The 24,282-nt window shown below is 39.3% G+C and overlaps 2 protein-coding genes across 3 annotated transcripts in view; one reads left to right on the top strand and one right to left on the bottom strand.

Annotated features, from left to right (window-relative positions):
• The window catches only part of LOC141443661 (uncharacterized), a 28,055-nt gene extending 23,712 nt beyond the window's left edge, over positions 1-4,343 (bottom strand). For both annotated transcript variants that reach the window (XM_074108997.1, XM_074108996.1), the window contains exons 1-2: positions 4,009-4,343; positions 337-464 (exon numbers count right to left, since the gene is read on the bottom strand). In XM_074108997.1, the coding sequence (XP_073965098.1) occupies positions 337-464; positions 4,009-4,219 (339 nt within the window). In that variant the 5' untranslated portion in view covers positions 4,220-4,343. The remainder of the gene's footprint in view (positions 1-336; positions 465-4,008) is intronic.
• A 3,186-nt stretch (positions 4,344-7,529) lies between these two features.
• LOC141443733 (uncharacterized) lies at positions 7,530-24,028 on the top strand. Its single transcript, XM_074109081.1, has 4 exons — positions 7,530-7,980; positions 13,181-13,312; positions 19,904-20,049; positions 23,948-24,028. Exons 1-4 carry the CDS (start codon positions 7,782-7,784, stop codon positions 24,026-24,028), a joined length of 558 nt encoding a protein of 185 aa, XP_073965182.1. The 5' UTR covers positions 7,530-7,781.
• Positions 24,029-24,282: the final 254 nt, after the last annotated feature.

Genomic DNA, 24,282 nt, shown 5'->3' with positions numbered 1-24,282 from the left:
TGTTATTTTTGTTTTATTTTACTCGCATGACATTTTATTTTTATTTTTGATTGAATTGTGTTGCAATGCAATGTACTCTTATTTTTTTATCAAATTTTATTTTAATCTGTGACTATTTAATTATTTTTTTTAAGTAATTTTTAACATTGCAATGGACATCTCGCATTTATGGTCAATGACATGTGCTCCGTAATTGTCATATATATCGGAATAAAGTACCTTTAAATAGTTTATAATATGGCTCAAATTGTAATATAGATGATGTGGATGTACTTTCTAAATAAATAAGACCCTGGGTTAGGGCATCAATTAGTCTTAATCCGGCACTGAACATACCATCGGGTCCACGAGGCTCGGCGAGCTTGGCGCCCACGCGGTGCTGTACCGGCGGGGGGAGGGGCCCGGCTCCTCGGCCGGCAGGTTCTGAGAGGGCACCGCGTCCTTCCGTAGCGTCCGCCATTGTCCTGTACAACATTAGTAACTTCAAGCAATGTGCCATCTGCATCCCACTAATATTATAAGATTTTTCTAAAAAAAAAAACATTTTTAATAAAAGCTTTTTTTGCTGACTGTACTTTTTGTTGACTGTACTTGTATTGTCACCCAAAACTACATTTGCATACTAAATTTCCAGTCAATGCCATTAACCATTGAAGAGTTTCGTCCTGTGGAGACGATCCTGGCCAGACTACCAGGATGTCACTACCAGATTATTGTATTGTCACGCAAGTTACATAAGTATACCAAATTTCAAGTCAATCCAACTACTGGAAGTTGGTCGAATATGTCGAATTTTATATTATAACAAACAAATAAACAATCAGACTTACAAACTTTCGCAATTATATTATTAGTGGGATGCGAAACTTTGTAAGTCTGTTTGTTTGTCACATCATCACGTCTAAACGATTGCACCGATTTAGATGAAATTCGGTATACAGATAGGTTGAATTTTTATCCCGGAAAATTGCACAGTTCCCGCAGGATAGCGATAAACGAATTCTTTACGGACGGAGCCGCGGGCAGCAGCTAGTGTGCCATTACAATAATAATAATGTTTACCCGCAGCTCGCAAGTATTTAGCCTACATGTGTTATTCCAGATGTCCAGCTATTTTCATACGAAAGTTCATCCAAATCAGTTCAGCCTTATGTAAACAGTAACAGACATACACACACACTCACAAACTTAAGTACGAGATGCGTAAGAAGTAGAATTTCTGTAAAATTAGTAAAATTAATGACATGATGTAAGTTTAACAACCAAAGTTGAAGTGAACACGACACAGAACAGTTATATTTCTTTTGTCAATTAAACACAATCATGTCACCCACCATTTTGTCAATGATTCTATGTAAATAACACTAAGCACATGTGCATCAAAATTATACTCGTAATTTAGAATGGATTCACAATTGCATCGTAATTTTATTGTATCTCCATAGCATCCTTAGCTTAGATGCTTAAAATCAGGCGTGTTGGATAATCGCGTATCCTTCCACGTGTTAAATAAAGAACATGAAATCATGATCAGCAGTATTATGTGGCGCGGGATACGTGTGCTACGCTAAATTGATATAAATATCCATCCACCCTTAGATGGATGACTCGAATAAGCAATTAAGGCACTAAATTCATAAAAACGAGTGGAAAAACTTTCTATAGGTACACAACTAGGTATAATGTATTCAGCAACTTTTCTACAAGTAAATTCTATTATAGACACAAATAAATACCACAAATAAGATCAATAACCTTATTAACACTAACTATAACAACAGCAGATATTATTTTCAATCCTTAATAAATTGTTTCACTTACTGGTGATAGCATGGTTAACAAGTGCTGCTACACAACCGCCATTTTGTAACGAGTTTTAATCTACCTTGTTTTTACAACTTTTTATTTAACCTGTCTGGAGTCGCCATAGTATTTAGAGGGGGAATGATTATTTGCAATGACAGTGTACCCACTTTATCTTTTGACAACTGGTCTTTGGTTTTTAAATTAAATAGCATACTCATCATCATCATCATCCTAGCTTATATGTATATGTTTAACTGCTGGCCACACAAACCACGGTACCATGCGGGCCCAGTGCAGTTAGGGTACTTCACACACCCCGTCAAATGGCTTTGCTTCGCAGGTTTGTACAGGTTACCTGTTACCTCACAATGTTTTTCTTGACTGTGAACCTCATGGTAAGTAAATATCAAATGTGATTGTACATATGTATTTTGAAAAACTCAGAGGTGTGAGCTTGAACTCACAATCATCTGCTTGAGAGGCCATAGGTCACAAGGCCATTAGGCCATCATGGTGTTTTCCTCACAATGAAAAAATAGCATATCTACTATTTTCATTTCAATGTCATATAAAATGTTTTATGAGACTTGAGAAGAAGAGTTAATGGTTTGGGTTCCATGCACAATGACCAGGTCAATTGCTAGCTCTTAGATAGGACATCTGACACAGCTATTTGCATTTAGCACTTCTTTGATCCGTCCCTTGGAACTAAGCAAACACCCATGAACAACAACAAATATAATGTGATACTTTAAATAAAAAGTTAATGCACAGTATGCACACAGTGGCGTAGCTAGCATGGGTGGTACCCGTTGTGGATATTGTGTCACCCCAATATTCAAATGAAATAACCTACTAACCTACAAAAAGTTGGAAAACCCCTGACTTTGTCACTTCAATTCGGTTATCGCGTGCTGTTCCCTCGGGAACTCATTTTTCGGGATAAAAGTAGCCTATGTCACTAACTATTTCATTTAAATCAGTTCAACGGTTTAGACATGATTGAATCACAAACATCCAGACATCTTCACAAACTTTCACATTTATAATATTAGTAGGATACAGTAGCTTCTCACAGTGGATGTGGAAGAATGAAAAATGGGGTGGTTCCCCATTATTGGGAGTTAGCATAATTATTTTGTTATGCTTGAACCACACATATCATCACTACTTTGAAAAAATCTCGTATCTCAAATCCATACATCAACAAAATCGACCCTTCAAATAATGTGCATAAAGTTCACTCGGAAAAATTATCAATTTAAGGTAGGAGCTTTTTAAAAGTAGTGACGATATGGGAAACTTTAATACTCGTCATTGTAATAAATATGACATTATGAATTAATAAGACATAGTGCCACTTGAGCTTTCTCTATCATTGAATGGCAACATGAATGCCATTAAATTATCATGATAACTCGTGGCTACACCAATATTAAACATCCATCTTCATGATAAAAATAAAAACACAAAAACATATTAACAGCAAGGGCAGGCGCGGTCCGAAAGGGGGGGGGGTCACAGGGAACATGACCCCCCCCCCCCCACAAAATCGTACATGTGAAATTGAAAATCACTACTAATAGTTTACAAAATAAAAAAGCAATTATTTGCCCCCAGCCGCAATGTATTATTTAATATTATTGACCCTTCCAAAATTTCAGGCTGAGACCGCGCCTGAACAAGGGAGGCAAAATAGTTGCAATATCAATCATGAAAGGAAATAGACACAATAGCATTTCTATCCCTATTTTGTTACTTCTGCGTGAAAAGCATGTATGTGTGCCAAAATTGGTGTTTACGTGAATTAATTTCGGAATTGCTAACCACAATTTCACCAATTTTCACCATACGAAGGACAGACAAAAGGTAGTTATAGTATTGATGGAGGAATGTAATGGGTATGGAAGGATGCTATGCGTACCCTGTCCTGTTATTTAACAAAAACTGGTCAATTTTGGATGTTCCATACTGATTTCCAAGTTACACATAAAAAGAACTCGTCTTACCACATAAACAATGGTTTCCTGGTGAAATATGGTGCTTTCTCTATAATTTCTTCATTGAAAGCGTTCATTGAAATCTGGGGCAAACGTTTAAGAGAAAAAATTACTAAATAAATCACATTACGGGTAGGTACTCGGAGACGCCAAAAGGTAACAGTTAGGTATTTGACGTTAGAATTATTGTTAGTTGCCTTACCCTTATTTTTACCGACGCTTGTGATTGTGTAATCTTCTGGTTTGAAGTGCAGACTGCACACTTTAGAGTACTTAGTGTAGGGCTTGCCTCTCTTAAGCACTCGATTCCATAATTTAGCAAGTTCCTCGTCTCGAGGAAATTGGTGGAATGATACATTCTTGGCTTTACCGGCCATCGAAGTACAGCGCGGCACGGTGCAATAATATGGCATTTTGTAGCTAACTGAAACCACGCAAAGGTGTACTCATTAACATAGCTATGTTACGCTCGTAATACTATTTTGTTGCAGTAACAGTATTTATAAAAACAAACAAAACTTCGCGCATAAACACCAAGCGCCGACATGATCAAAATAAAGCAATTTTACGGTGTTACCTGTGCATAAAACAAAAACAAGCGAAGCGAAATAGCAAAACTTGTTTATGGATGGATTGAGCATTCCTTTTGGTTTTGGTACAAACAGAGTTGAACAGACTCTCTTATCTGTGAATCAGTGCAAACAATGTTGCACTTTGTGCCAACGGCATAAAAACTTTTTCAATTCTCAGATAAGTTGGTCAGTCTCAGTCAGTCTGTATTAATTAAGCATGTATCAAGTCTAAAGGCCTACTCCGAAACTCGAAGTTCGTATCGTGCCGTCCCTCTCGCTCTCGTATAAAATAGTGTCAGAGGGACCGCACGACACGAACTTCGAGTTTAGGTTTTCGTAGTAGCCCTGCTGTATGATGCGGTAAATATTGGTTTTACTTTATGGTTTTGTATTAAAATTAAAAGGCTGCAGGGCTACTACGAAACTCGAAACTCGAAGTTCGTGTCATGCGGTCCCTCTGACACTTGCACTATTAAAACGAGAGCGAGAGGGACGGTATGATACTCTCAAATTATAATCCCATTATTAAAAGCAAACAAAGACCCAGCTGATCCAAACTCTCACAGACCCATTGCTCTCTCCTCTGTTCCTGCCAAAATTATGGAGCACTTAATTAAAAACAGGCTGGACTGGATTTTGGAACACAATAATAAACTATCCAACTCTCAATTCGGGTTCAGAAAGGGCTTGGGCACTATAGATAGCCTTAGCGTGCTTACCTCAGACATCCGAATTGCTTTCTCCCGTGGCGAAAATTTGGTTGGCGTCTTCTTGGATGTTAAAGCGGCATATGACAATGTGGATCTTCCAATACTCAGGCAGAAAATGCTCAAGCTGAGTATCCCGGCGAGGATTATTAACATTGTTTGCAATATGTTCATGGGTCGATCCATTTGTGTCCGGCATGGTGGGAAGTTAACCCCTCCTCACTTCGTGTGGAAGGGGCTTCCGCAGGGGTCAGTTCTTAGCCCTCTTCTCTACAGCTTGTATACTGCTGACCTGGACACCTCAGTCAACTGCTTCTGCAAAATTCTCCAATATGCCGACGACATTGCCCTATACACATCTTCAAAATCTGTGACAGAATCTTCCAACTCCCTCAACTCTGCCCTCTACTATCTAGATGCCTGGCTCAGCGACCACGGTCTTTCTCTCTCCCCAGAAAAAAGTAGTGCCGTCGTTTTCACCCGCAAAAGAGCCGTTCCAGATGCAGACATCCTAGTTGACGCCCACCCAATTGTAACCCAGGAAAAAGTAAAATTTTTAGGTATTATTTTGGACTCTAAACTATCAGGAATTGATCATCTAAATTACATTTGCCAAAAAGCCGAAAGAAACATTAATATCCTTCGTGCACTATCTGGTGTCAGGTGGGGCTCTCACCCATACAGCCAGAAGCTTCTTTATAATGCGATCATTAGGAGCCATTTTGATTATGGAAGCTTCCTTCTGGAGCCCTGTAGCAAGTTAGCGTTGGCCAAATTAGACAGGATACAGGCTAGATGCCTCAGGATAATTACGGGTGCAATGAAATCCTCCCCAACAAAAGCCCTACAAATTGAATGTCTGGATCCGCCTTACCACCTCCGGAGACAATTTCTGGCAGATCGCTTCTTGCTAAAATCTCTCCAAATTTCATCCCATCCCTTACTTCCCATCGTTGAGTCCCTTTCGCAGTTCGTTTCTTCTTCTCCTTATTGGTCCCATAAGGTCAAACCTCTTCTTGTAAACAGCTTCCAAAAAGTAAAAGACCTCCCTGTTCCTCTATTCCAAAGCTATAAAAAACCCACTTTATGAAACAGACTACAATAGCTTAGTCTTCCAGCCAAATGTCCTTCTCAGCCTTGGCATTAAAAAAAATCAGATCAATGCTGACTCTAGCTTCAATAGAGAGATCGGAGAAAATTGGTCGGATTACCTTTTATTATTTACCGATGCGTCAAAACTACGGAGGACGGCCCGGTGGGTGCCGCCGTGTGGATCCCTAAATATAAAAATAATTTTAAATTTTAAGCTTTCTCCTGTTAATTTCTGTTTTTTCCGGGGAGGCAGTTGCCCTGCTCGAAGCCATCCTTTTATCCACTCACATAAAATTCCGAAATCCTCATCCTCTCTGACTCCTTAAGTTGCCTGCAGGATATTGTAAAGCGTCCATTTCACGCTAAGGAGAATTTCTGCATCACCCTTCAGATAAAAGAAAGACTTCACAAATGCCACCTCCAAAACCAAAAGGTAGTTCTTGCTTGGTCCCGGGTCACAGTGCATAAAAGGTAACGAAACTGCAGACTTGTGTGCTAAAGAGGCCATTGAATTAGGTTCTGACAAATACAAGCAGTGTTTCCCACGCGATGCGAGAGCGCTCGCTTTACCTCAAATGCGTGATGCCTGGAACGCTAACTGGCAGGTTGCTCGCCTTCGTGTAGCCAAACATTATGGGAAACTTCAACCAGAGCTGCCCACTAAGCCGTGGTTCTTCATATCCAGAACAATCCCCAAAAATATCACGTCCACTATTATCCGCTTACGTTTGGGACATGTTTGCTCCCCAGTCTTCCTTGCCAAAATACGGGTCCGCGACCATTCCATGTGTGAATGTGGCATGGACGAGGGCACCCTCGAGCACTTGTTCTTTCATTGCTCCAAAATCACCACTCCCTTATATGACCTCCTCCCTCCCAATTCCCTCGCCCCGTAAACATAAATTTCCTTCTTGCTCTAGCACATACCCGTCTTATAAATGTATTATTTAAGTTTATAAAAATTAACAAACTATATTTGTAGGTAGTTTAACAAAATTTATGTTTGTGTTGTTTATTTTAGGTTCTCATCCGAGTACTGAACACCGAAGCTACCGTACAACGGCCAACCGATAGTGTCTTTTTCAACCTCGACATTGGCGGAATCATCGATAGTATCGATGGAGCTATATTTTTTCTAAAAATTGATTGAATTGACGGTATGATACGAACTTAGAGTTTCGAGTTTCGTAGTAGCCCTGTTAATTCGAATGTGAATTTATATCATTTAATTTATCCACAATTTTAGGATTGAAATTAGAGTAATAATATTTTTTGTAAAAATGGCTTTAAATTTATAGTGGCTGAATATTTTTTTTCCACGTCCTATTTGGTTCCATAAGTAAGAAAAGTTTGCCTATGGTATAGCCGGAGCCATTTTTCTGAAAAAAGTGGTGATACATGTCAAAAATTTCGAGTAAAGTAACTATATTTTTCAAGGCTGTGGAGCTGCCTTCAGTGTGATGACTGCGATTTCTACAATCGCAATAAATCGGTTTTAGCGATACACTGGTACCGGCCGTTTCCTGTTTGATGTGAGATACATTGTTCGCGGGCGGCATTTCACATTGCTGCCGGAGTTAACAACAAAGGCAGACGGTAGCGCTATGGGTTATTACTGCACCGTGCCTCAGTGCACTTCGCTTGCCGGGAAGACGAAAAATGTAAAGTTCCACCGGTTCCCGCGAGACACCACCATGGCAGACAAGTGGAACGTGATCCTCAAACGTGGGAAGCCCTACACAAAGTACTCCAAAGTGTGCAGTCTCCACTTCACACAGTCAGACTACAACGTCACAAATATGGGTAAGAAAAAGATATTCGGGTTTTTCCACCTCTGTTTAGCACGTCGCGTGTGTTATTCACTAGTTTTCTCTGGAATGAGTCATCACAATGTCCGTTTTATTTGTTTTAATAATGTAATCTCCTTACTGTCCGGTGACAATGTTATTTTTAACATTAATGGTTTTTTGTGAGCGATAGGATGTTGATTTGGATTTGTGGTTTTTGTGTGTTATGCAATGGGAATGACAATGGATTCACTATCTTGTTTTGCGCTGACCTTTAACAGTTGTGATTATCAGAATTACTCTGAAATCTTGCTGAAGTTTTTTTTTTATCTATAAACACAATTTTAAATGCAAATTTATACTAATAATGTATTGTTTGAATAAGACTAACGGCTGTCTATGAACATTTTATGTGGAGAGGAAAACTTCTAATTTCATGACAAAATCTTGTTAGCGATTAGTGATTAGAATATTGTTTATATTTTGATTAGTTGACATGGTAATAGAGTTCTCATAATACACCAGAAACCCTGAGGCTGCCATTAATAATAATAATTATAACAATACCCCAGTAACTTTAAATTCTACTCTGCACAGAATATTATGGGCTGAATATGAAGTTTTGACTGCTCGGTTAAACATCATTACCATGCCATGTTTATTTGCACAATGGAAGGTCAAGTCGCAAGAATTTTGATCATGCTAGATTTAGAATTGGTATTGTCTTTAGTTTTCATAAAAATTAACCTTGAGCATTATCTCTTAATAGGGCCAATCAACTATTTTACCGACACTTCGGGCGTCTCCTGCGATATCAAAATTGTCTCTGGCATTACCAAAAAATCGTACTTCCAACAAGTTATTTCACGGTTTAATAGGTTGAACTTACGAAGGATGGCATGTATTCATGTTGTACACCATCTATTAAATTACAGAATAAACATGTTTAGTTACAAAAATCTGCAATTGTTTGAAAAATGTTGCGGACAGATTAGTGTGGGTAAAAAAGTTGATTGGCCCAATAATACTTGCTGAAACAGTAATAAGCAAAATAATGTATACCTTATGAACACAATTGTTTAATAATAATGATTGTTTGTTTAGTTTGCTAGGATTAGAGGCAGCAAAAAGAGGGGTGTTATAAGTTTGACTGCTATGTGTGTCTGTGTGTGTGTACATGTCTGTGGTTAACAGGTTAACAGGAAACTAAAGTGCATACATATGTTGTATTTTTAAAGTATTAACGTTAGCGGCCGGTAAAATATTAATGCAATTTATTTTTATTATTATCTTTATTTATTTTTTATTCTTAAGAATGTTTGTTGCCTTAATAAATTAAGCAACAAACAGTCACATAGTTAAACTTAGTAATATAATATATATTACTAGGTACTTATGCTAAATTAACTTAGGCTAATTTTGCGGGAAATCTGCATAGTCCCCGCGGGATAGGGATAAACGAATTCTTCACAGATGAAGTCGCGGGCAACAGGTAGGTATTGCATAATTATTTTTTACTTTTTAGTTGTCTTTGTGGCGGCGTTTTTTTTTTCGGACGTTATTTTTAAATTTTTCCACAATATATTTTTTGGGAATTCCTGCTGGAATTTCGAGAAATCTCAGAATTTAAATTCAATTGCTTTGTGGTTTACAAGTGCAAAGCTGCAGGTAATGGCTCATAAAAAAGACATTTTGACATTTGAATTGCACCAGTCCAAACAAATGATTTGTGCAATTAATTTTAAAAGAATACAGTATTAAGTATTCTGGAAATTATTAAAGAATATTAACTTCATAGGTGAAAAGAGAACCAAACTTGTGTAGTTTTTGCATCTAAGGTGACAACATTCATCTGCTTTCGCAATATATTACTAAATTTTACCTGTTGCTTCGCGCACCTAAACTTCTTTATTCAGCAGTTGAATTGAAATTCCAGGATACAACAATATTCCTGTGAGAATTCTCAAATATTATGTCACTAGCCTTAACCACGGCTTCACCCGCATTAGAAATAGCTTAATAACGTCTGAACTCAACTGTTGTAAATTATGCCCGTGCAATTTTTTTAAACATACAATGACAACCATTTACTTACATGATTCTTGTTACCATTGTGATGCAAATGTTTTCAAATTGTTACCGTAACAACATTCGCTCGCACAACGCCATCTATTGCTTGCAAACGAAGTTCACACGTCATCTTGAGAGCTGAGGTATGGTATGTCACCGTTCTTGGACAGCACCCTCATTTCTTGTTTAAACTTAAAGCTATCCACATGCCAAATTCTGTTCTTATTTTAATCCAGTTGTTTTAGCGCAATAACAAATACACGCACACTTGCTCACAGACTTGGGCATCTATAATATTACGCAGTTATTTTACTGCTCCGCATATCGGAGCAGCAACCCATGCTGTGACCACATGGTGTAACACGGTGACTTCATCTCTGTGTGGAGGTGTGGTGCGTGTGATGGTATAATTGAGTGGTGGTGTAATGTGCTGAGCGCCTAAATGCATGCGGTGGCAGTGTGATAACCACCATTGAAGTCCCACTATTACTATTCCTACCTAACCTACTAATCTTACTAGTTCTAGTAAGATTTGTAAATGAGTGTAAGGTAAAGGTTATGATAAAGATTACATATCCAGCATTAGTCAGAGGAAACAGAATTAAAATTAAAACAACTGGCATCATTGGGAATCCCCAACTGTTTTTTCCTTAAGTTTATCAGATGACTGACCACAGATCAGCTATATTTGTACACATGGAAATTATTAGTAACACTTGACCAATTTAATGTCATATGTGTTGGGAGCGTGGACTGTAGATTATATTTTTGGTTCTTCTCAAGAAAAGTCTTTGCACTGGTATGAAGATTTGCATGCATAAGCAAAATAGAACACGGAAAATTGTCTTATACTAGACGTAGACCACTCGTAGACGCAGTGTGTTATAGCCGATTGGCGACCGGATGTGAAAGAGAAAAAAGTTCTGCCAACCTTAATGCTTACAAATCTTTGTGTTGCCAGCAACAATATGCTAAGGTTGGTTTGTGAATTGTTTTCAGTTTTTCAGCCAGACCATACCAGAAAAGGAAAAAAATACCTTTATTAGATCTCTCATGTGTCTGTTCATCCATCTTTGTCTGTCTGTCTAGTCTATCTGTATCTGTTTGTCTGTCACAGCTACTTGGCTCTGAAAGTACTCAGTCAATTCAGTTGATATTAAGTACACAACACATATCTCGTCGCTCGTTTGTGGTGCGCGTGGGTGCAGATGGGTGGGTGCGACTGCAGATGGGGACCATCGCGGGTGCTGCCTTCTGGCCGAAAGACGTCGTGTTCCGGCAGTTCCGGGGCACCAAGCCGCAGATGAATGCGACGTCGGGGACGGTGACTCAACGGGGTCACGCGTTTTGTCACCAAATTAATTTTAAATATTATTCCTACTAATATTATAAATACGAAAGTAACTGTCTGTCTGTCAATTACGCTTTCACGTCGAAACCACTAAACCGATTTTAATGAAATTTGGTATATCCTCCAGTGGCGATCCTTACATAGAAGCCCAAAAGCCGGGCTTGCCTTATAAAGCGAACAACGTCCAAACGAGAAAAAAAGTTCTAATAAAATCACTTTAATAATTTAGCGCGCTTTATTTTACGTAAAATAATAAGAATTGCATAAGTAAAGTGGCGCTGATTGCGACCGGCGGCGGCGTGGCGAGTCTACGCGGCGATAGTGGCGTACATTGTAAATAGCATGACATCTCGCTCGCTCTCGTGGGCTTTTACAGGGCTTCCAAACGCTCTCTTCATACTTAGGAAAACGTTAGTTTTGCAAATATCTATGTATAGCTGCATATGTAGCACTTTCTTTGCAATTTTGAATCAGCAGGGCTACTCCGAAACTCGAAGTTCGTGTCGTGCGGTCCCTCTCGCTCTCGTATTAAATAGTATAAGTGTCAGAGGGACCGCACGACACGAACTTTGAGTTTCGGAGTAGCCTTGCTGGCTTACGGGGCGAGATGAATAACTTCTAACTAACTTCATGATTGTTTATTTCGAACCGTGGGCCGTAGTGTAGCGTTGTGATTTGATGCAATCATTTCAAAAAATAAATAAGTGCTTAGGTATTCTGGTTTTAGTGCGGTGTAAAGTGCAGTGCCTGTGGGAGAGAATGAGTTCGGAAACGGACCAAATTGTCCCTTGTGTGGACTCCAAGTCCAAGTGTATGTCTGTAAAATTTTATCTAGTAATAGTATGCCTTCAGTGCGCTTTGGTAAGCTCGTCCAAACTGAAGATTGAAGTTTACGGCAACAAGATGGATGTAGGTACATTAAATTATAAAAAATACTAAATCATATCTCTCGGCTTGCCATAGTCTGATACCCTAGGCACGCCACTGATATCCTCCTAAGTCCTCGCGTACTTTATTAAGGACTAATTAACACTAAGAATAACGGCCGAATGTACTTTATAAACTACAAATTGGTCATTGAATAAAGAATTCTAAGAATTTAAATAATGACCAAAATAACAAAAGGTCACGACTTCTAGGTCTTAAATGCTAAGTTTGTTAAAAAATGTCAGGACTCAGGAGAATATAAGTTATTTGAACCCCAAGAATGAACATAGGATACCTTTTTATTCCGGTAGAGGCGCCACCGCACGATAACTTAGATCCGCGTAGACGGAGTCGCGGGCATAATCTAGTTGATTATAATATAAAATATGTATGTATGTTAGTTTGTAAGGTATTTATTTATGGCCAAATGAATTTATATTATTACTAGCTTTGCCCGCGGCTTCGCCCGGGAGCCCTCGGAACTGTGCATTTTCCGGGATAAAAGTAGCCTATGTCACTCTTTAGCCCATAAACTATACTCAGTGGCACAAAATTTGGCCGACTCTCCATACAAAATTACTTACATTGGGGCCAGATTTTTTGCCGCTCAATATATCTCTCCCCGTTCCCACTCACCTGGAAAAAACGGACAAACATACAAACAGACACACTTTCGCATTTATGATATTAGGATGGATGTATAACATTTTGTAGTATAATACACATACATACACAACAACATACATTTCATACATAACATTTCTTATTGTTATTTTTACAAATTATGTGTCATTGCCTGTTATAAATTAATTATTTTCTTTCTTTCTTTCTTCTTTCAATAATAAAGATATGTATTTGTATGTTTCAGGCCAATGGAAGACCTTGAGCAAGGACGCCGTGCCGTCCCAGAACCTGCCGAAGCTGAATCCCGACGGCACCGTCATGGTCATCCGGAAGAGCCGCACCCTCAAATACAAGGATGGCAAGAAGAGGAGCCCATGTGAGTCCAGTTTATTTAACCCCCCGACGCCAAAAAGAGGGCGCTATAATACGGTATTTGACAACTCCTGATTTTGCATATCTTAATATTATTATGAAAATATAGATAAACAGTAACCCCCTTATTCATTAAACTTAACAAGGCCTATGTTAACTAACAAATGCTTTGTCCCTTTCTAAAAAATACAAATGGCGAAGTGACAGATAAGGACAAACGAATTTAGCGGCATTTTAACTAAAATAGGTTTTATTGTCGCTTTATGAATAAGGAAAGGGAAGTGATTTTAGCGAGAGAAAATTTAAATCTGTTGAAATTGGATTTTGTCCACGATGCACATAGGCGATCGCTGAATCTTAGTTAGCTCAGTGTAAGCTAGATGGCGCTTTCCTCAATAAGGGATCTCTGAGCAGAATGGCGGACGAACTCTAGAGGTCGCCACCGTAGTTTTCTCTTGACTTCATTTATTTACGTAATAATATGTATTTAATATTTATTTATTATTTACTTATTTATTTTATAAAAGTAGGCATTTTATTACACTCATTTACTACACGAGTTTGTACGACTAAATATATCTATAACCAACTCACCCTTGACCGTTTTTTGTCGGCCAAGGGGGGTGCTGTCGATCAGCTGTGACCGGGGGAATTCTAACTGTAATATTCTCGCCCTTAAAAGCTGAAGCACAGCTGTAAAACACACATTCAACAGCTCAGACTACACTAAACAGCTTCCTCGAAAGCTCCATACGCCCAGACTTGGGCACCTTCGTACGGCTTACACCTTCGTACGGCTTACAACCTTTGTACGGCTTACAACCTTCGTACAACTTTCAAAGCTCCGTTCGGCTACAATTCTCACGGCTCAGGCGGCTCCTTTAACCTGACACTAAGCCCTGACGGCCTTAACTTCCGGAGTACTGCACATCCTTCCTGGCTCGTCCAAGACCCTGATCGTTCCGGCGTGGAACACTTGTCCAGGCTGCTCGTCCTGCCGCCCTAAGGCCCCTTTTGACCTCGGCACCGACGACCACTCAGCTGGACCAGGCCCCCCTGCTGTGGCCAGCCTCTTCGCTCCGGGTTCTTCTCTCCGACTCCAGGGAAGTGTAGGCCAGTGAGACCGAATAATCAGAACCACCTCTCAATAAAATCTCTTGAACTCACTACCTGAGATTCTCGTAATACTTTTACTTTTAATTTTGTCAAATTAGGCCTGTTATTTTTTGTGTTCAATTTTAATTAAAAAATTGTTAAAAAGTCTTATTGTTTTACTCAAAGAATAACTTACTAGGCCTCCTTTAAGGTCAAACCTCCCCTCAAGAGGTCTGCCCTTGACAGTGGCGCCCGTGGGTTTTTTTTTGAGAGGTTCTGATTGTTACGTTTTTCTTGCCTAGAATTGCAGTGATTGTGCAAAAATTTATTGTGTATCTTGTGTGTTCTGTGTATCTCGCAGTAAGTACCCTGTTTTTCTCGCCCCTGTATGGTGGTCGGGGCTTAGAATAACGCCATTCCCCGTCTAGGAATTCGTAAGAGGCGAATAATAGGCATAACCAGTGTTTCAGTTACCGAGATCCCTTAAGTGGTTCATTTAATAGTTTTTTTTTTCTCTTTAATAACTCTAATTTTAAAACTGCTTTACCGTTATCTTTAAATTCAAATACTCTGCCGACCTTTGACCACTTTCTCGTCAACGGCCTATTTGAATTTCAACTGTCACTTGCCACAGTTGAAACGGACGGCGTTTTAAAATTCAAATCTAACGACAATTTCAAACTATACCCTAAAGTTAACTAAATATTGTTGCATTAACTAAATTCAAATACGTTAACGGTTCAATTCAAATTCTACCTACTAGTTTTCATCAAGTTAAATTTAAACCGTAACTGACGCCAATTATACTTTCACTAATATTGTTCACCGCTGCTTCAAGTGAAACAGTTATTTTAAATTTAGTGACTGCCAACCACTGAATTTGAAATTCTAACGATTCAAATCATTTTTAAATAACGTATTTGAAATACCTACAATTTTATAGAAAAGCAACGATATTTCTATATTTTTAAAATATCTGAACCACTATTTAGATCTTTCATCAAAATCAGTTTATCATTATCTCGGTAAACACACTGACATTTATTTTTGTTCCCAAATTTTACTATTAATTTAACTTCAACGCGGTCTCTTAATTAAATTTTACATTCGATCATTACTGGGAGATACACAACACTTATTATTTCTTGTGTCCTACTACTTAATTTTCTTAGCACTGTAACATACGGAGAGTTAAATTTAGGTACTGTGTGTCGAAGAAATACCACATCTGGCATACAACTACACAAACCACCATCACAACTCACAACATTCATATCATACTACTCGAGTGCTTGCTAAAAATCAACTGGCCGCAGAGTTAACAGAACCAGTTATCTTTTTTTTCATTATACGTGTGCTCTCTATTTTCGACCGTCTGTTCCCTGCTTAGAGACCATTATACTTCGATCGCTAGCAAACAGGCTAACGTTTTTATTAATTAGCTTCGGGTATTCTTATATTTAACTGAGGTAATCGTAACTATGGATTGTCATAGAATTAAATACTTGTCTCTTCAAAAGGCAGAACTAACTTATGAGGTGGCTATTCGAGGTACCAATCCCGCGGACACCGTTATTGAGTTGCGTAAACAGATAGTCAAACTGTCAGCTTCTTTACCCGCCAGTGATATTTTAGAATCAGGTCTCGATGTAACCGAGGATATTAAGGGCGCGACTGATAGTGTACTTAAGGCACAGTCACAATTAGTTTCCCTTAAGGCTAAGTTTGATGACGGTTTACTCGAACGTACGGATAACTTGTGTAACCATATTTTTCACCGATTAAGGCGTATTACTCCCGTAACCCCCACTACCGTGGACTCTTATAATGTTTGTTTAAATAAATTTCAATTAATATACCAAGAGTTGGCGGACTTGCGACCAGTTCATGACACTAACGAAGGAGAGGATTTCGAACAATGTGAGGAGACACCACAAGTCACTCACCGCTCCACGAATAATACCAATTCTTTCAGTCCGCAAACCCCTACAAAAATAGCAGTTACTTGCGACCGTGGTATGTCTTCTGATATAGCTAAATTACGGTACAACGGGAAGACCTGCGTACGCTCTTTTGTTCAACGGGTAAAAGAATTTTTAGCCGCGCGAAATTTAAAACCTGAAAAAATTCTTCAACATGCAACGGAAATATTCGAAGGAGACGCCCTTCACTGGTTCCGTTCGGTTAAGGATTCCATAGATAACTGGCATGACCTCTCTACACAACTCATAGAAGTATTTTCTCTGCACGATTACGACTACAGATTAAAATCGGAAATTCGCGCGCGTACTCAGGGCGAAAGCGAGAATATAACGATTTATCTCTCAATTATGCACGGCATGTTCTCAAGGCTAACCGTGCCATTTACCGAAGAAGAACAATTAGAAATTGTTCTACATAATATTCGGCCGTGCTTCGCTACTGTCATAGCCACGGCGGAAAAAATAGATAATTTAAATACCTTGCGTAAACTTTGCCATAACTACGAAGTGGTTCATGCGCGTATGTCCCAATTCCGCGAACCTCCGCGAGCGAATTCGGATACGCTCGCGCCAGAATTCGCTTACAATAAACAATCGTCTTTCCTAAACTCTCCAAAGCAACCATATCAAGGGAAAAATTCCCCAGGTAACAACGCCAGTGCACATAATTTCTCTAATTATAAAACCCGCTATCCGGTTAATGCAATCAGCTCGCAAAATAACAACAATAATAATATAAAACTATTTTGCCCGCGTTGTCGCACAAACACTCATACATTACGAAGCTGCAAAGCGCCTCGTACGATAGTCTGTTTTAAATGCGGATTGCCGGGCGTTAAATCTATTAATTGCTCTAAATGCAATAATAAAAAACCAGTTCCTACAACCTCAACTTCAAAAAACTGAAGGCGAGGCGATCCAGTGATCACAGTCTAATAAAAGAAAATAACTGGTCACAATGGCTTAATTATGTTTCAAATTTTTTTAATTCATATAAAGTGGCCACTGTATCGCCTCAACCCTCTATTGTAGACTCGCGACCTTTTGTAAAGGTATCTATTAACGGACTAGAGGTATCGGCTCTGCTCGACTCTGGTTCCGCCGTTACTATTATAGGTAACAATTTTCACAATAGATTACTTGAAAGGGGACATCAACTACTAATCGACGACTCTGTGCGTGTAACAGCCGCGGGCGGCCAACATCTAGATAGTGTAGGATATTTCGACCTGGACTTGACCTTTGAGTCTATAACTCACACTGTAAGGTCATATGTAGTTCCGGGAATCCTCACTTCGCTCATTCTAGGTGTTGACTTCTGGCGCACCTTTAAAGTTTGCCCCAAATACTTGTATAGTATTGGGGTAAGCGAATGCGCCATCAAGCACACAGAGCAAGTCGAGGGTTCCCAAACTCTTATGTCCTATAGTCACTTAACTGAGTCTCAACGCGTCCAGGCAGATAACATCATAAGCCAATTTAACAGCATTTCTTACGAACGGATAGGTTTAGGTCGAACTTCGTTAATAACACACAATATAGATACCGGCGACACTGAGCCGATACGCCAAAGATTTTACCGCATGTCTCCTGAGAAACTTAGAATTATTAACGAACAGGTCGACGAAATGCTACAGCTTGACGTAATCGAACCTTGTGAAAGCGCTTGGTCATCGCCAGTACTTTTAGTAAACAAAAAGAACGGCAAGCCTAGATTTTGTTTAGACAGTAGAAAACTTAACTCAGTAACTAAAAAGGACGCATATAGCTTACCGTACATTTCGGAAATTTTAGATAACCTTAGAGATGCTAAGTTCCTTACTAGCATCGACCTTTCTAAAGCTTTTTGGCAGATACCCATTAATCAGCGGGATAAAACGAAAACAGCGTTTTTCGTACCGTCAAGGGGCACTTTTTGTTTTAAAACTATGGCTTTTGGCCTAACTAACGCGCCGGCTACACAGCAACGTTTAGTCGATAGTTTGTTCGGCCCCGAATTTGAAATGAAAGTTTTCTGTTACCTCGACGATATAGTCTGTGTTAGTAATTCATTCGAGGACCACGTGACATTACTTCTGCGCGTCCTAACTAAATTAAAAACAGCTGGTCTAACTATCAACTTTGAGAAAACTCAGTTCTTCAGGGACAGTCTCAAATACTTAGGTTACGTTGTAGACGCTCAAGGGCTGCGTACAGACCCAGAAAAAGTAAATGCAATCGTAAACTATCCTAGACCAACTTCAAAAAAAGAGGTAAAACGTTTTCTGGGTACCGCCTCTTGGTACCGCCGTTTCGTTCCCAACTTTAGTACTCTGGCAGGGCCCTTAAATATTTTAACTTCTAATAAAAAGAAAGCCCCTCCATTTCAGTGGACGCCAGAGGCCGAACAGGCATTTTTAAAACTTAAAGCCTGCCTTGTAACAACTCCGGTTCTTTCTTGTCCCAACTTTGATTTACCGTTCGAAGTACACACTGACGCTAGTGACTATGGCGTCGGCGGTATGTTATGTCAAAATATAAACGGCCAGGAGCACCCGGTCGCTTATATGAGTAGGTCATTAACAGGCTGTGAAAAGAATTATAGTGTAACTGAACGGGAAACCTTAGCCGTACTAGTAGCCTTAGAACACTGGCGCTGTTACTTGGAAAACGGAAAAACATTCAAAGTTTATACCGACCATTCATCCTTGAAATGGTTCCTTTCTCTTAATAACCCAACCGGACGCCTAGCCCGTTGGGGCGTAAGATTGTCTTCTTTCGATTTTGAGATTTTACATCGTCGCGGCAAAGATAACGTAATACCTGATTCGTTATCAAGATCCGTGCCGGTGTCGGCAATAACTATTGCTAACTCGTATCTCAATTCGCAAGACAAATGGTACTTAGACTTGTATAATAGCTGTGTAAACACACCGCAAGGTTTCCCCAATTATAAAATTGTAAACAATTCCTTATATAGACTTACTAAGTCAGATACTAGGTTTAACAATGAGTTCGCGTGGAAAGAGGTTGTGCCAGCGGAATTACGCGAACAAATTATAAAAGAAAATCATGCAGAACCAACAGCCGGACACTTAGGCGTTTTCAAAACCTATCACCGTATAGCACTCAAATACTTTTGGGTAGGCATGTATAGAGACGTATCAAAGTTCGTTTCCTCTTGCGACACTTGCATCGCTTATAAACATCCTACGCACGCGACACTAGGTGAAATGGGAAGGCCTAAACAGTGCTCGAGGCCCTTTCAAGCCCTAGCCTTGGACTTCGTCGGACCATTGCCCACTAGTCGTAAACAAAATAGTTACTTGCTCGTGGTTACTTGTATTTTCTCAAAATATTGTTTCTTATTTCCGGTTCGTAACGCAACTGCGGCAATCGTAGTCAAACATTTAGAAGATTCCATTTTCTTAGTTCACGGAATACCGCAAACCATTTACATGGATAATGCGTCACAACTAATTAGCCGCGAACTAAAAACATTTCTCAATAAATACAAGGTGCCTAACCATTTTTAATAGCAAAGTACAGTCCACATATTAATAATACGGAACGCTACAATAAAACTATTATATCCTGCGTCTCCACCTTTGTTAACGACGACCATAGGACTTGGGACGTCAACATACCTAAAGTACAATTCGCTATAAATAATTCTGTGAACGAGGTAACCGGTTATACTCCTTCCTTCCTTGTTTACGGCAGAGAGTTAGTGACTTGTGGTTCACACTTCGTCGATAACGATTTGGGGAATGAAATGCTTTTTCTACCTCGCGATATTTACGCACAAAACATGGGTTTCTTGACCCATATATTTGATAAAGTTCAACACTCACTTTATAACGCACATCAAAAAAACATTGCGCGTTACAACTTACGCCGAAAACCGGCTGAATTTAATGTGGGAGACTTGGTCTGGAAGCGCACGTATTTCTTAAGTGATAAGTCTAAATACTTTAGCAAAAAACTTGCACCAAAGTTCGTTAAGTGTAAAATAACTAAAAAAAGATCTCCACTCGTTTTCGAACTACAGGATCTTTCTGGTAACGATTTAGGTGCATGGCATATTAAAGATTTAAAATTAACACCGGGCGGCAGGTAGCGTCTGCGCACATTAAATAAATAATGCATTACTTGCTTCCTTATCAATGTAGGTACTAATTACATAATGCATCTGGACGGGCGATCAGCTGTCGCGCGCCGTCACATCAGTCTCCATTTAGCACCGGCGAATGCGCACGCGTATTAATTTAATTTTTGTCTTATCACACTCCCTTATCACTTAGACGCACGGTTCTATTTATAGAATCAAGTCATTTTAGCGCGCCGCCTCCGCGCGGACGTATAATAGCTGCACCCTTTTGCACTATTATTTCTTTAAATCTATAGCGCGTACATATTACTTGGTACACGCTAAACTAGTATAATCATTTGTCGCGGTCCGCCACTCATTATTATAATATTAATTGATCTGTCCTTAAGCCTTTACCCGAGAACTTGCAACTCGTTAAAAAGTATTTTAAAATTTGAATTACGGAACCCGTGCGGTTGGTAACACGTAAAATATGCCTTAGCCTCTGTAATTCAAAACTCTAATGATTGGAACGGATGGTAATTTCAATCACAGATTTAATTAATGTCTATAATTATATTTTTATGAATGCATACAACGTCCACCTTCCATTAACACATTTTATTCCTTTGACATAAGGGTCAACAAGCCTCTGTTGTTGTTTGACCCGCCATGAGAGTAGAAGTATGATCATAGTATGAGAGACGACGTATGTAAGCGTTATGTCATAGTGTATTTTTTTTATCGAAATTTGCTATGAGGCTCAAATTTCTTTTGGAGGGACGGGCGTACTGTCACAATGCACATAGGCGATCGCTGACATCTTAGTTAGCTCAGTGTAAGCTAGATGGCGCTTTCCTCAATAAGGGATCTCTGAGCAGAATGGCGGACGAACTCTAGAGGTCGCCACCGTAGTTTTCTCTTGACTCATTTATTTACGTAATAATATGTATTTAATATTTATTTATTATTTACTTATTTATTTTATAAAAGTAGGCATTTTATTACACTCATTTACTACACGAGTTTGTACGACTAAATATATCTATAACCAACTCACCCTTGACCGTTTTTGTCGGCCAAGGGGGGTGCTGTCGATCAGCTGTGACCGGGGGAATTCTAACTGTAATATTCTCGCCCTTAAAAGCTGAAGCACAGCTGTAAAACACACATTCAACAGCTCACACTACACTAAACAGCTCTCTCGAAAGCTCCATACGCCCAGACTTGGGCACCTTCGTACGGCTTACACCTTCGTACGGCTTACAACCCTTGTACGGCTTACAACCTTCGTACAACTTTCAAAGCTCCGTTCGGCTACAATTCTCACGGCTCAGGCGGCTCCTTTAACCTGACACTAAGCCCTGACGGCCTTAACTTCCGGAGTACTGCACATCCTTCCTGGCTCGTCCAAGACCCTGATCGTTCCGGCGTGGAACACTTGTCCAGGCTGCTCGTCCTGCCGCCCTAAGGCCCCTTTTGACCTCGGCACCGACGACCACTCAGCTGGACCAGGCCCCCCTGCTGTGGCCAGCCTCTTCGCTCCGGGTTCTTCTCTCCGACTCCAGGGAAGTGTAGGCCAGGGAGACCGAATAATCAGAACCACCTCTCAATAAAATCGCTTGAACTTACTACCTGAGATTCTCGTAATACTTTTACTTTTAATTTTGTCAAATTAGGCCTGTTATTTTTTGTGTTCAATTTTAATTAAAAAATTGTTAAAAAGTCTTATTGTTTTACTCAAAGAATAACTTACTAGGCCTCCTTTAAGGTCAAACCTCCCTCAAGAGGTCTGCCCTTGACAATTTTATAGTGATTATTTTGAAAAAAACTATCTTATACGTCTCTTCTCAAACGCTTTTCTCTATGCAGCAAGTATGGCGGTACTGGCGTGTGACGTCACATGCCAGTTATGTCTTTCTCTGTCTAATCTTGAATTTCAAACCTTTATAACTTTGTTACTTGTAAAAGGTAGCTTAAAAATTGTTTTTCTATTCCGATAACAGAGCTTGTGTAGTTTTAATTTAATAACACATATACAAAAATCAAATACCGTATAATAACACAATGAATGTTATAGACTATCGCGTTATTACTGAATTTTATGATCGGGTTTAATTTTGTTCCTACTACCCTAGTTTCACTCTGCTCGCGAAGATTCTGACCGACCGAAGTACCGAGCCGAGTTGGCACGCAAATGTAATGAAGTGCCTCATCCTCTCCACCTATTGTAGCCCCTATATCATACATCATCATCATTTTTAATCATCACCAGAAGACGTCCAGTGCTGAACAAAGGCCTCCCTCTTAAAACGCCACAATGAACGACAACTCGGCTCTTGCATCCAATGGTTACCCGCAATTCTCACGATGTCGTCAGCCACCTAGTGGAGAGGCTCCTGCCAACGCATCGTCTTCCGTTCCAAAAATAATCATAAGCATAATATCACGTGCCCTAATACTCTAAATCTACCTAATATGTTTTGTACTTATAAGACATAAAACTTAACGAGTAATGATATTAAAATCCATAATATTAAATGCCATAACAGAGCTCTTGTTGGCATACAGCGACTCGCGAGCCAGAAAAGTAGGTTAGGGTAGAACTGCGACCCTACAGAAACGAACCGCAGCTAGAAAGTGGGTAAGGTTGGAATGCGAACATCAATTATAACAAAAAAAAATATTATGGCATACATTATGGCAAACTTAGCATGTTGTATCGTTATTTTTTTGTATTTGTAACTATATGTGTATGTTATGTACCTATATATTATAAGCCTATTTCAAATGTATGCCATACGATTAAATAAATTATGGCAATAAGATCATTATGACAAAAGTGGTTATGGATTTTGAAATAAGTGCAATAAGCATTAGGATATTAAATATTAGGACAATAAATATTATGGCATTTACATTATGGCAAACGTTTTTATGGCAAAAGACCATTATAACAAATTGTTATGGATTTTGAAAATTAGGACCAATGATATTATGGATTCCAATATAACCCATGTGGCGCATATGCGCCAAACCTCGTTCATTTCGCGGTGTGGAGCTAGCTTAAGTTTGACGGTAATGTCTGCTTCTATGTTTATCTGTGGCATTGTAGCTCTCAAATGATAAACCGAATTTTTACAAGCTTTAGTAGCTAAGTATTTAACTTGCAATGTAGGTATGTATTGTATTTACAGGTTAAATCTTGCAACAAATTTTGACACACTTCCAGTGGTCAGATTGACTGTAAAATGTCATTAAGAATGTCCACAATATCCAGTAGCAATATATTAATCTTGTAGTGAAATATATTCGGCCAGAATCGTCCCCACTGGACGAACTCCGCAACAGTTAGTAGCATTGACTTGAAATTTAGTACGCCGAAATGTATAGTTTAATGGCACGCAAGTACAATCACCAAAAGGTACGAAAGTCGGCAAAAAAATTTTTGTACTAAAATGAAATGTTTACCAAAGCGGTTGTGTTGTTGCAGCGACAAAACCGAGAAGTGGTCGCCGCTGTCAGCGTGTCGCACGGCGCGCCCGAGACCGTCGAACCGACAACAACAACGTAAGTTGTAGTATGTGGGGCATTCACGAAAATGTCCCTTACGAAAATGCTTTTGCCTTGTGTGCAATCAAATCCGTAAAGCTCGAGAGATATACTGAAAGTATTACCTGACTCAATATCATTTTCACAGCTTCTCCAGAATTATTAGAAGAACGGCATTTCGTATAAGGGACATTCTCGTGGAATGCGCGAACAATGGATTAACCCAACTATCTCAAAATGTTATGGACCAATAGGGTCTATTAAAGACTTTTACAA

Source organism: Choristoneura fumiferana, chromosome 28 (assembly GCF_025370935.1).
Source record: "Choristoneura fumiferana chromosome 28, NRCan_CFum_1, whole genome shotgun sequence".
Taxonomy (NCBI): Eukaryota; Metazoa; Arthropoda; class Insecta; order Lepidoptera; family Tortricidae; genus Choristoneura; species Choristoneura fumiferana.
Note: the sequence above shows the minus strand (reverse complement) of the source record. Positions and strands in the feature narration are given on the sequence as shown.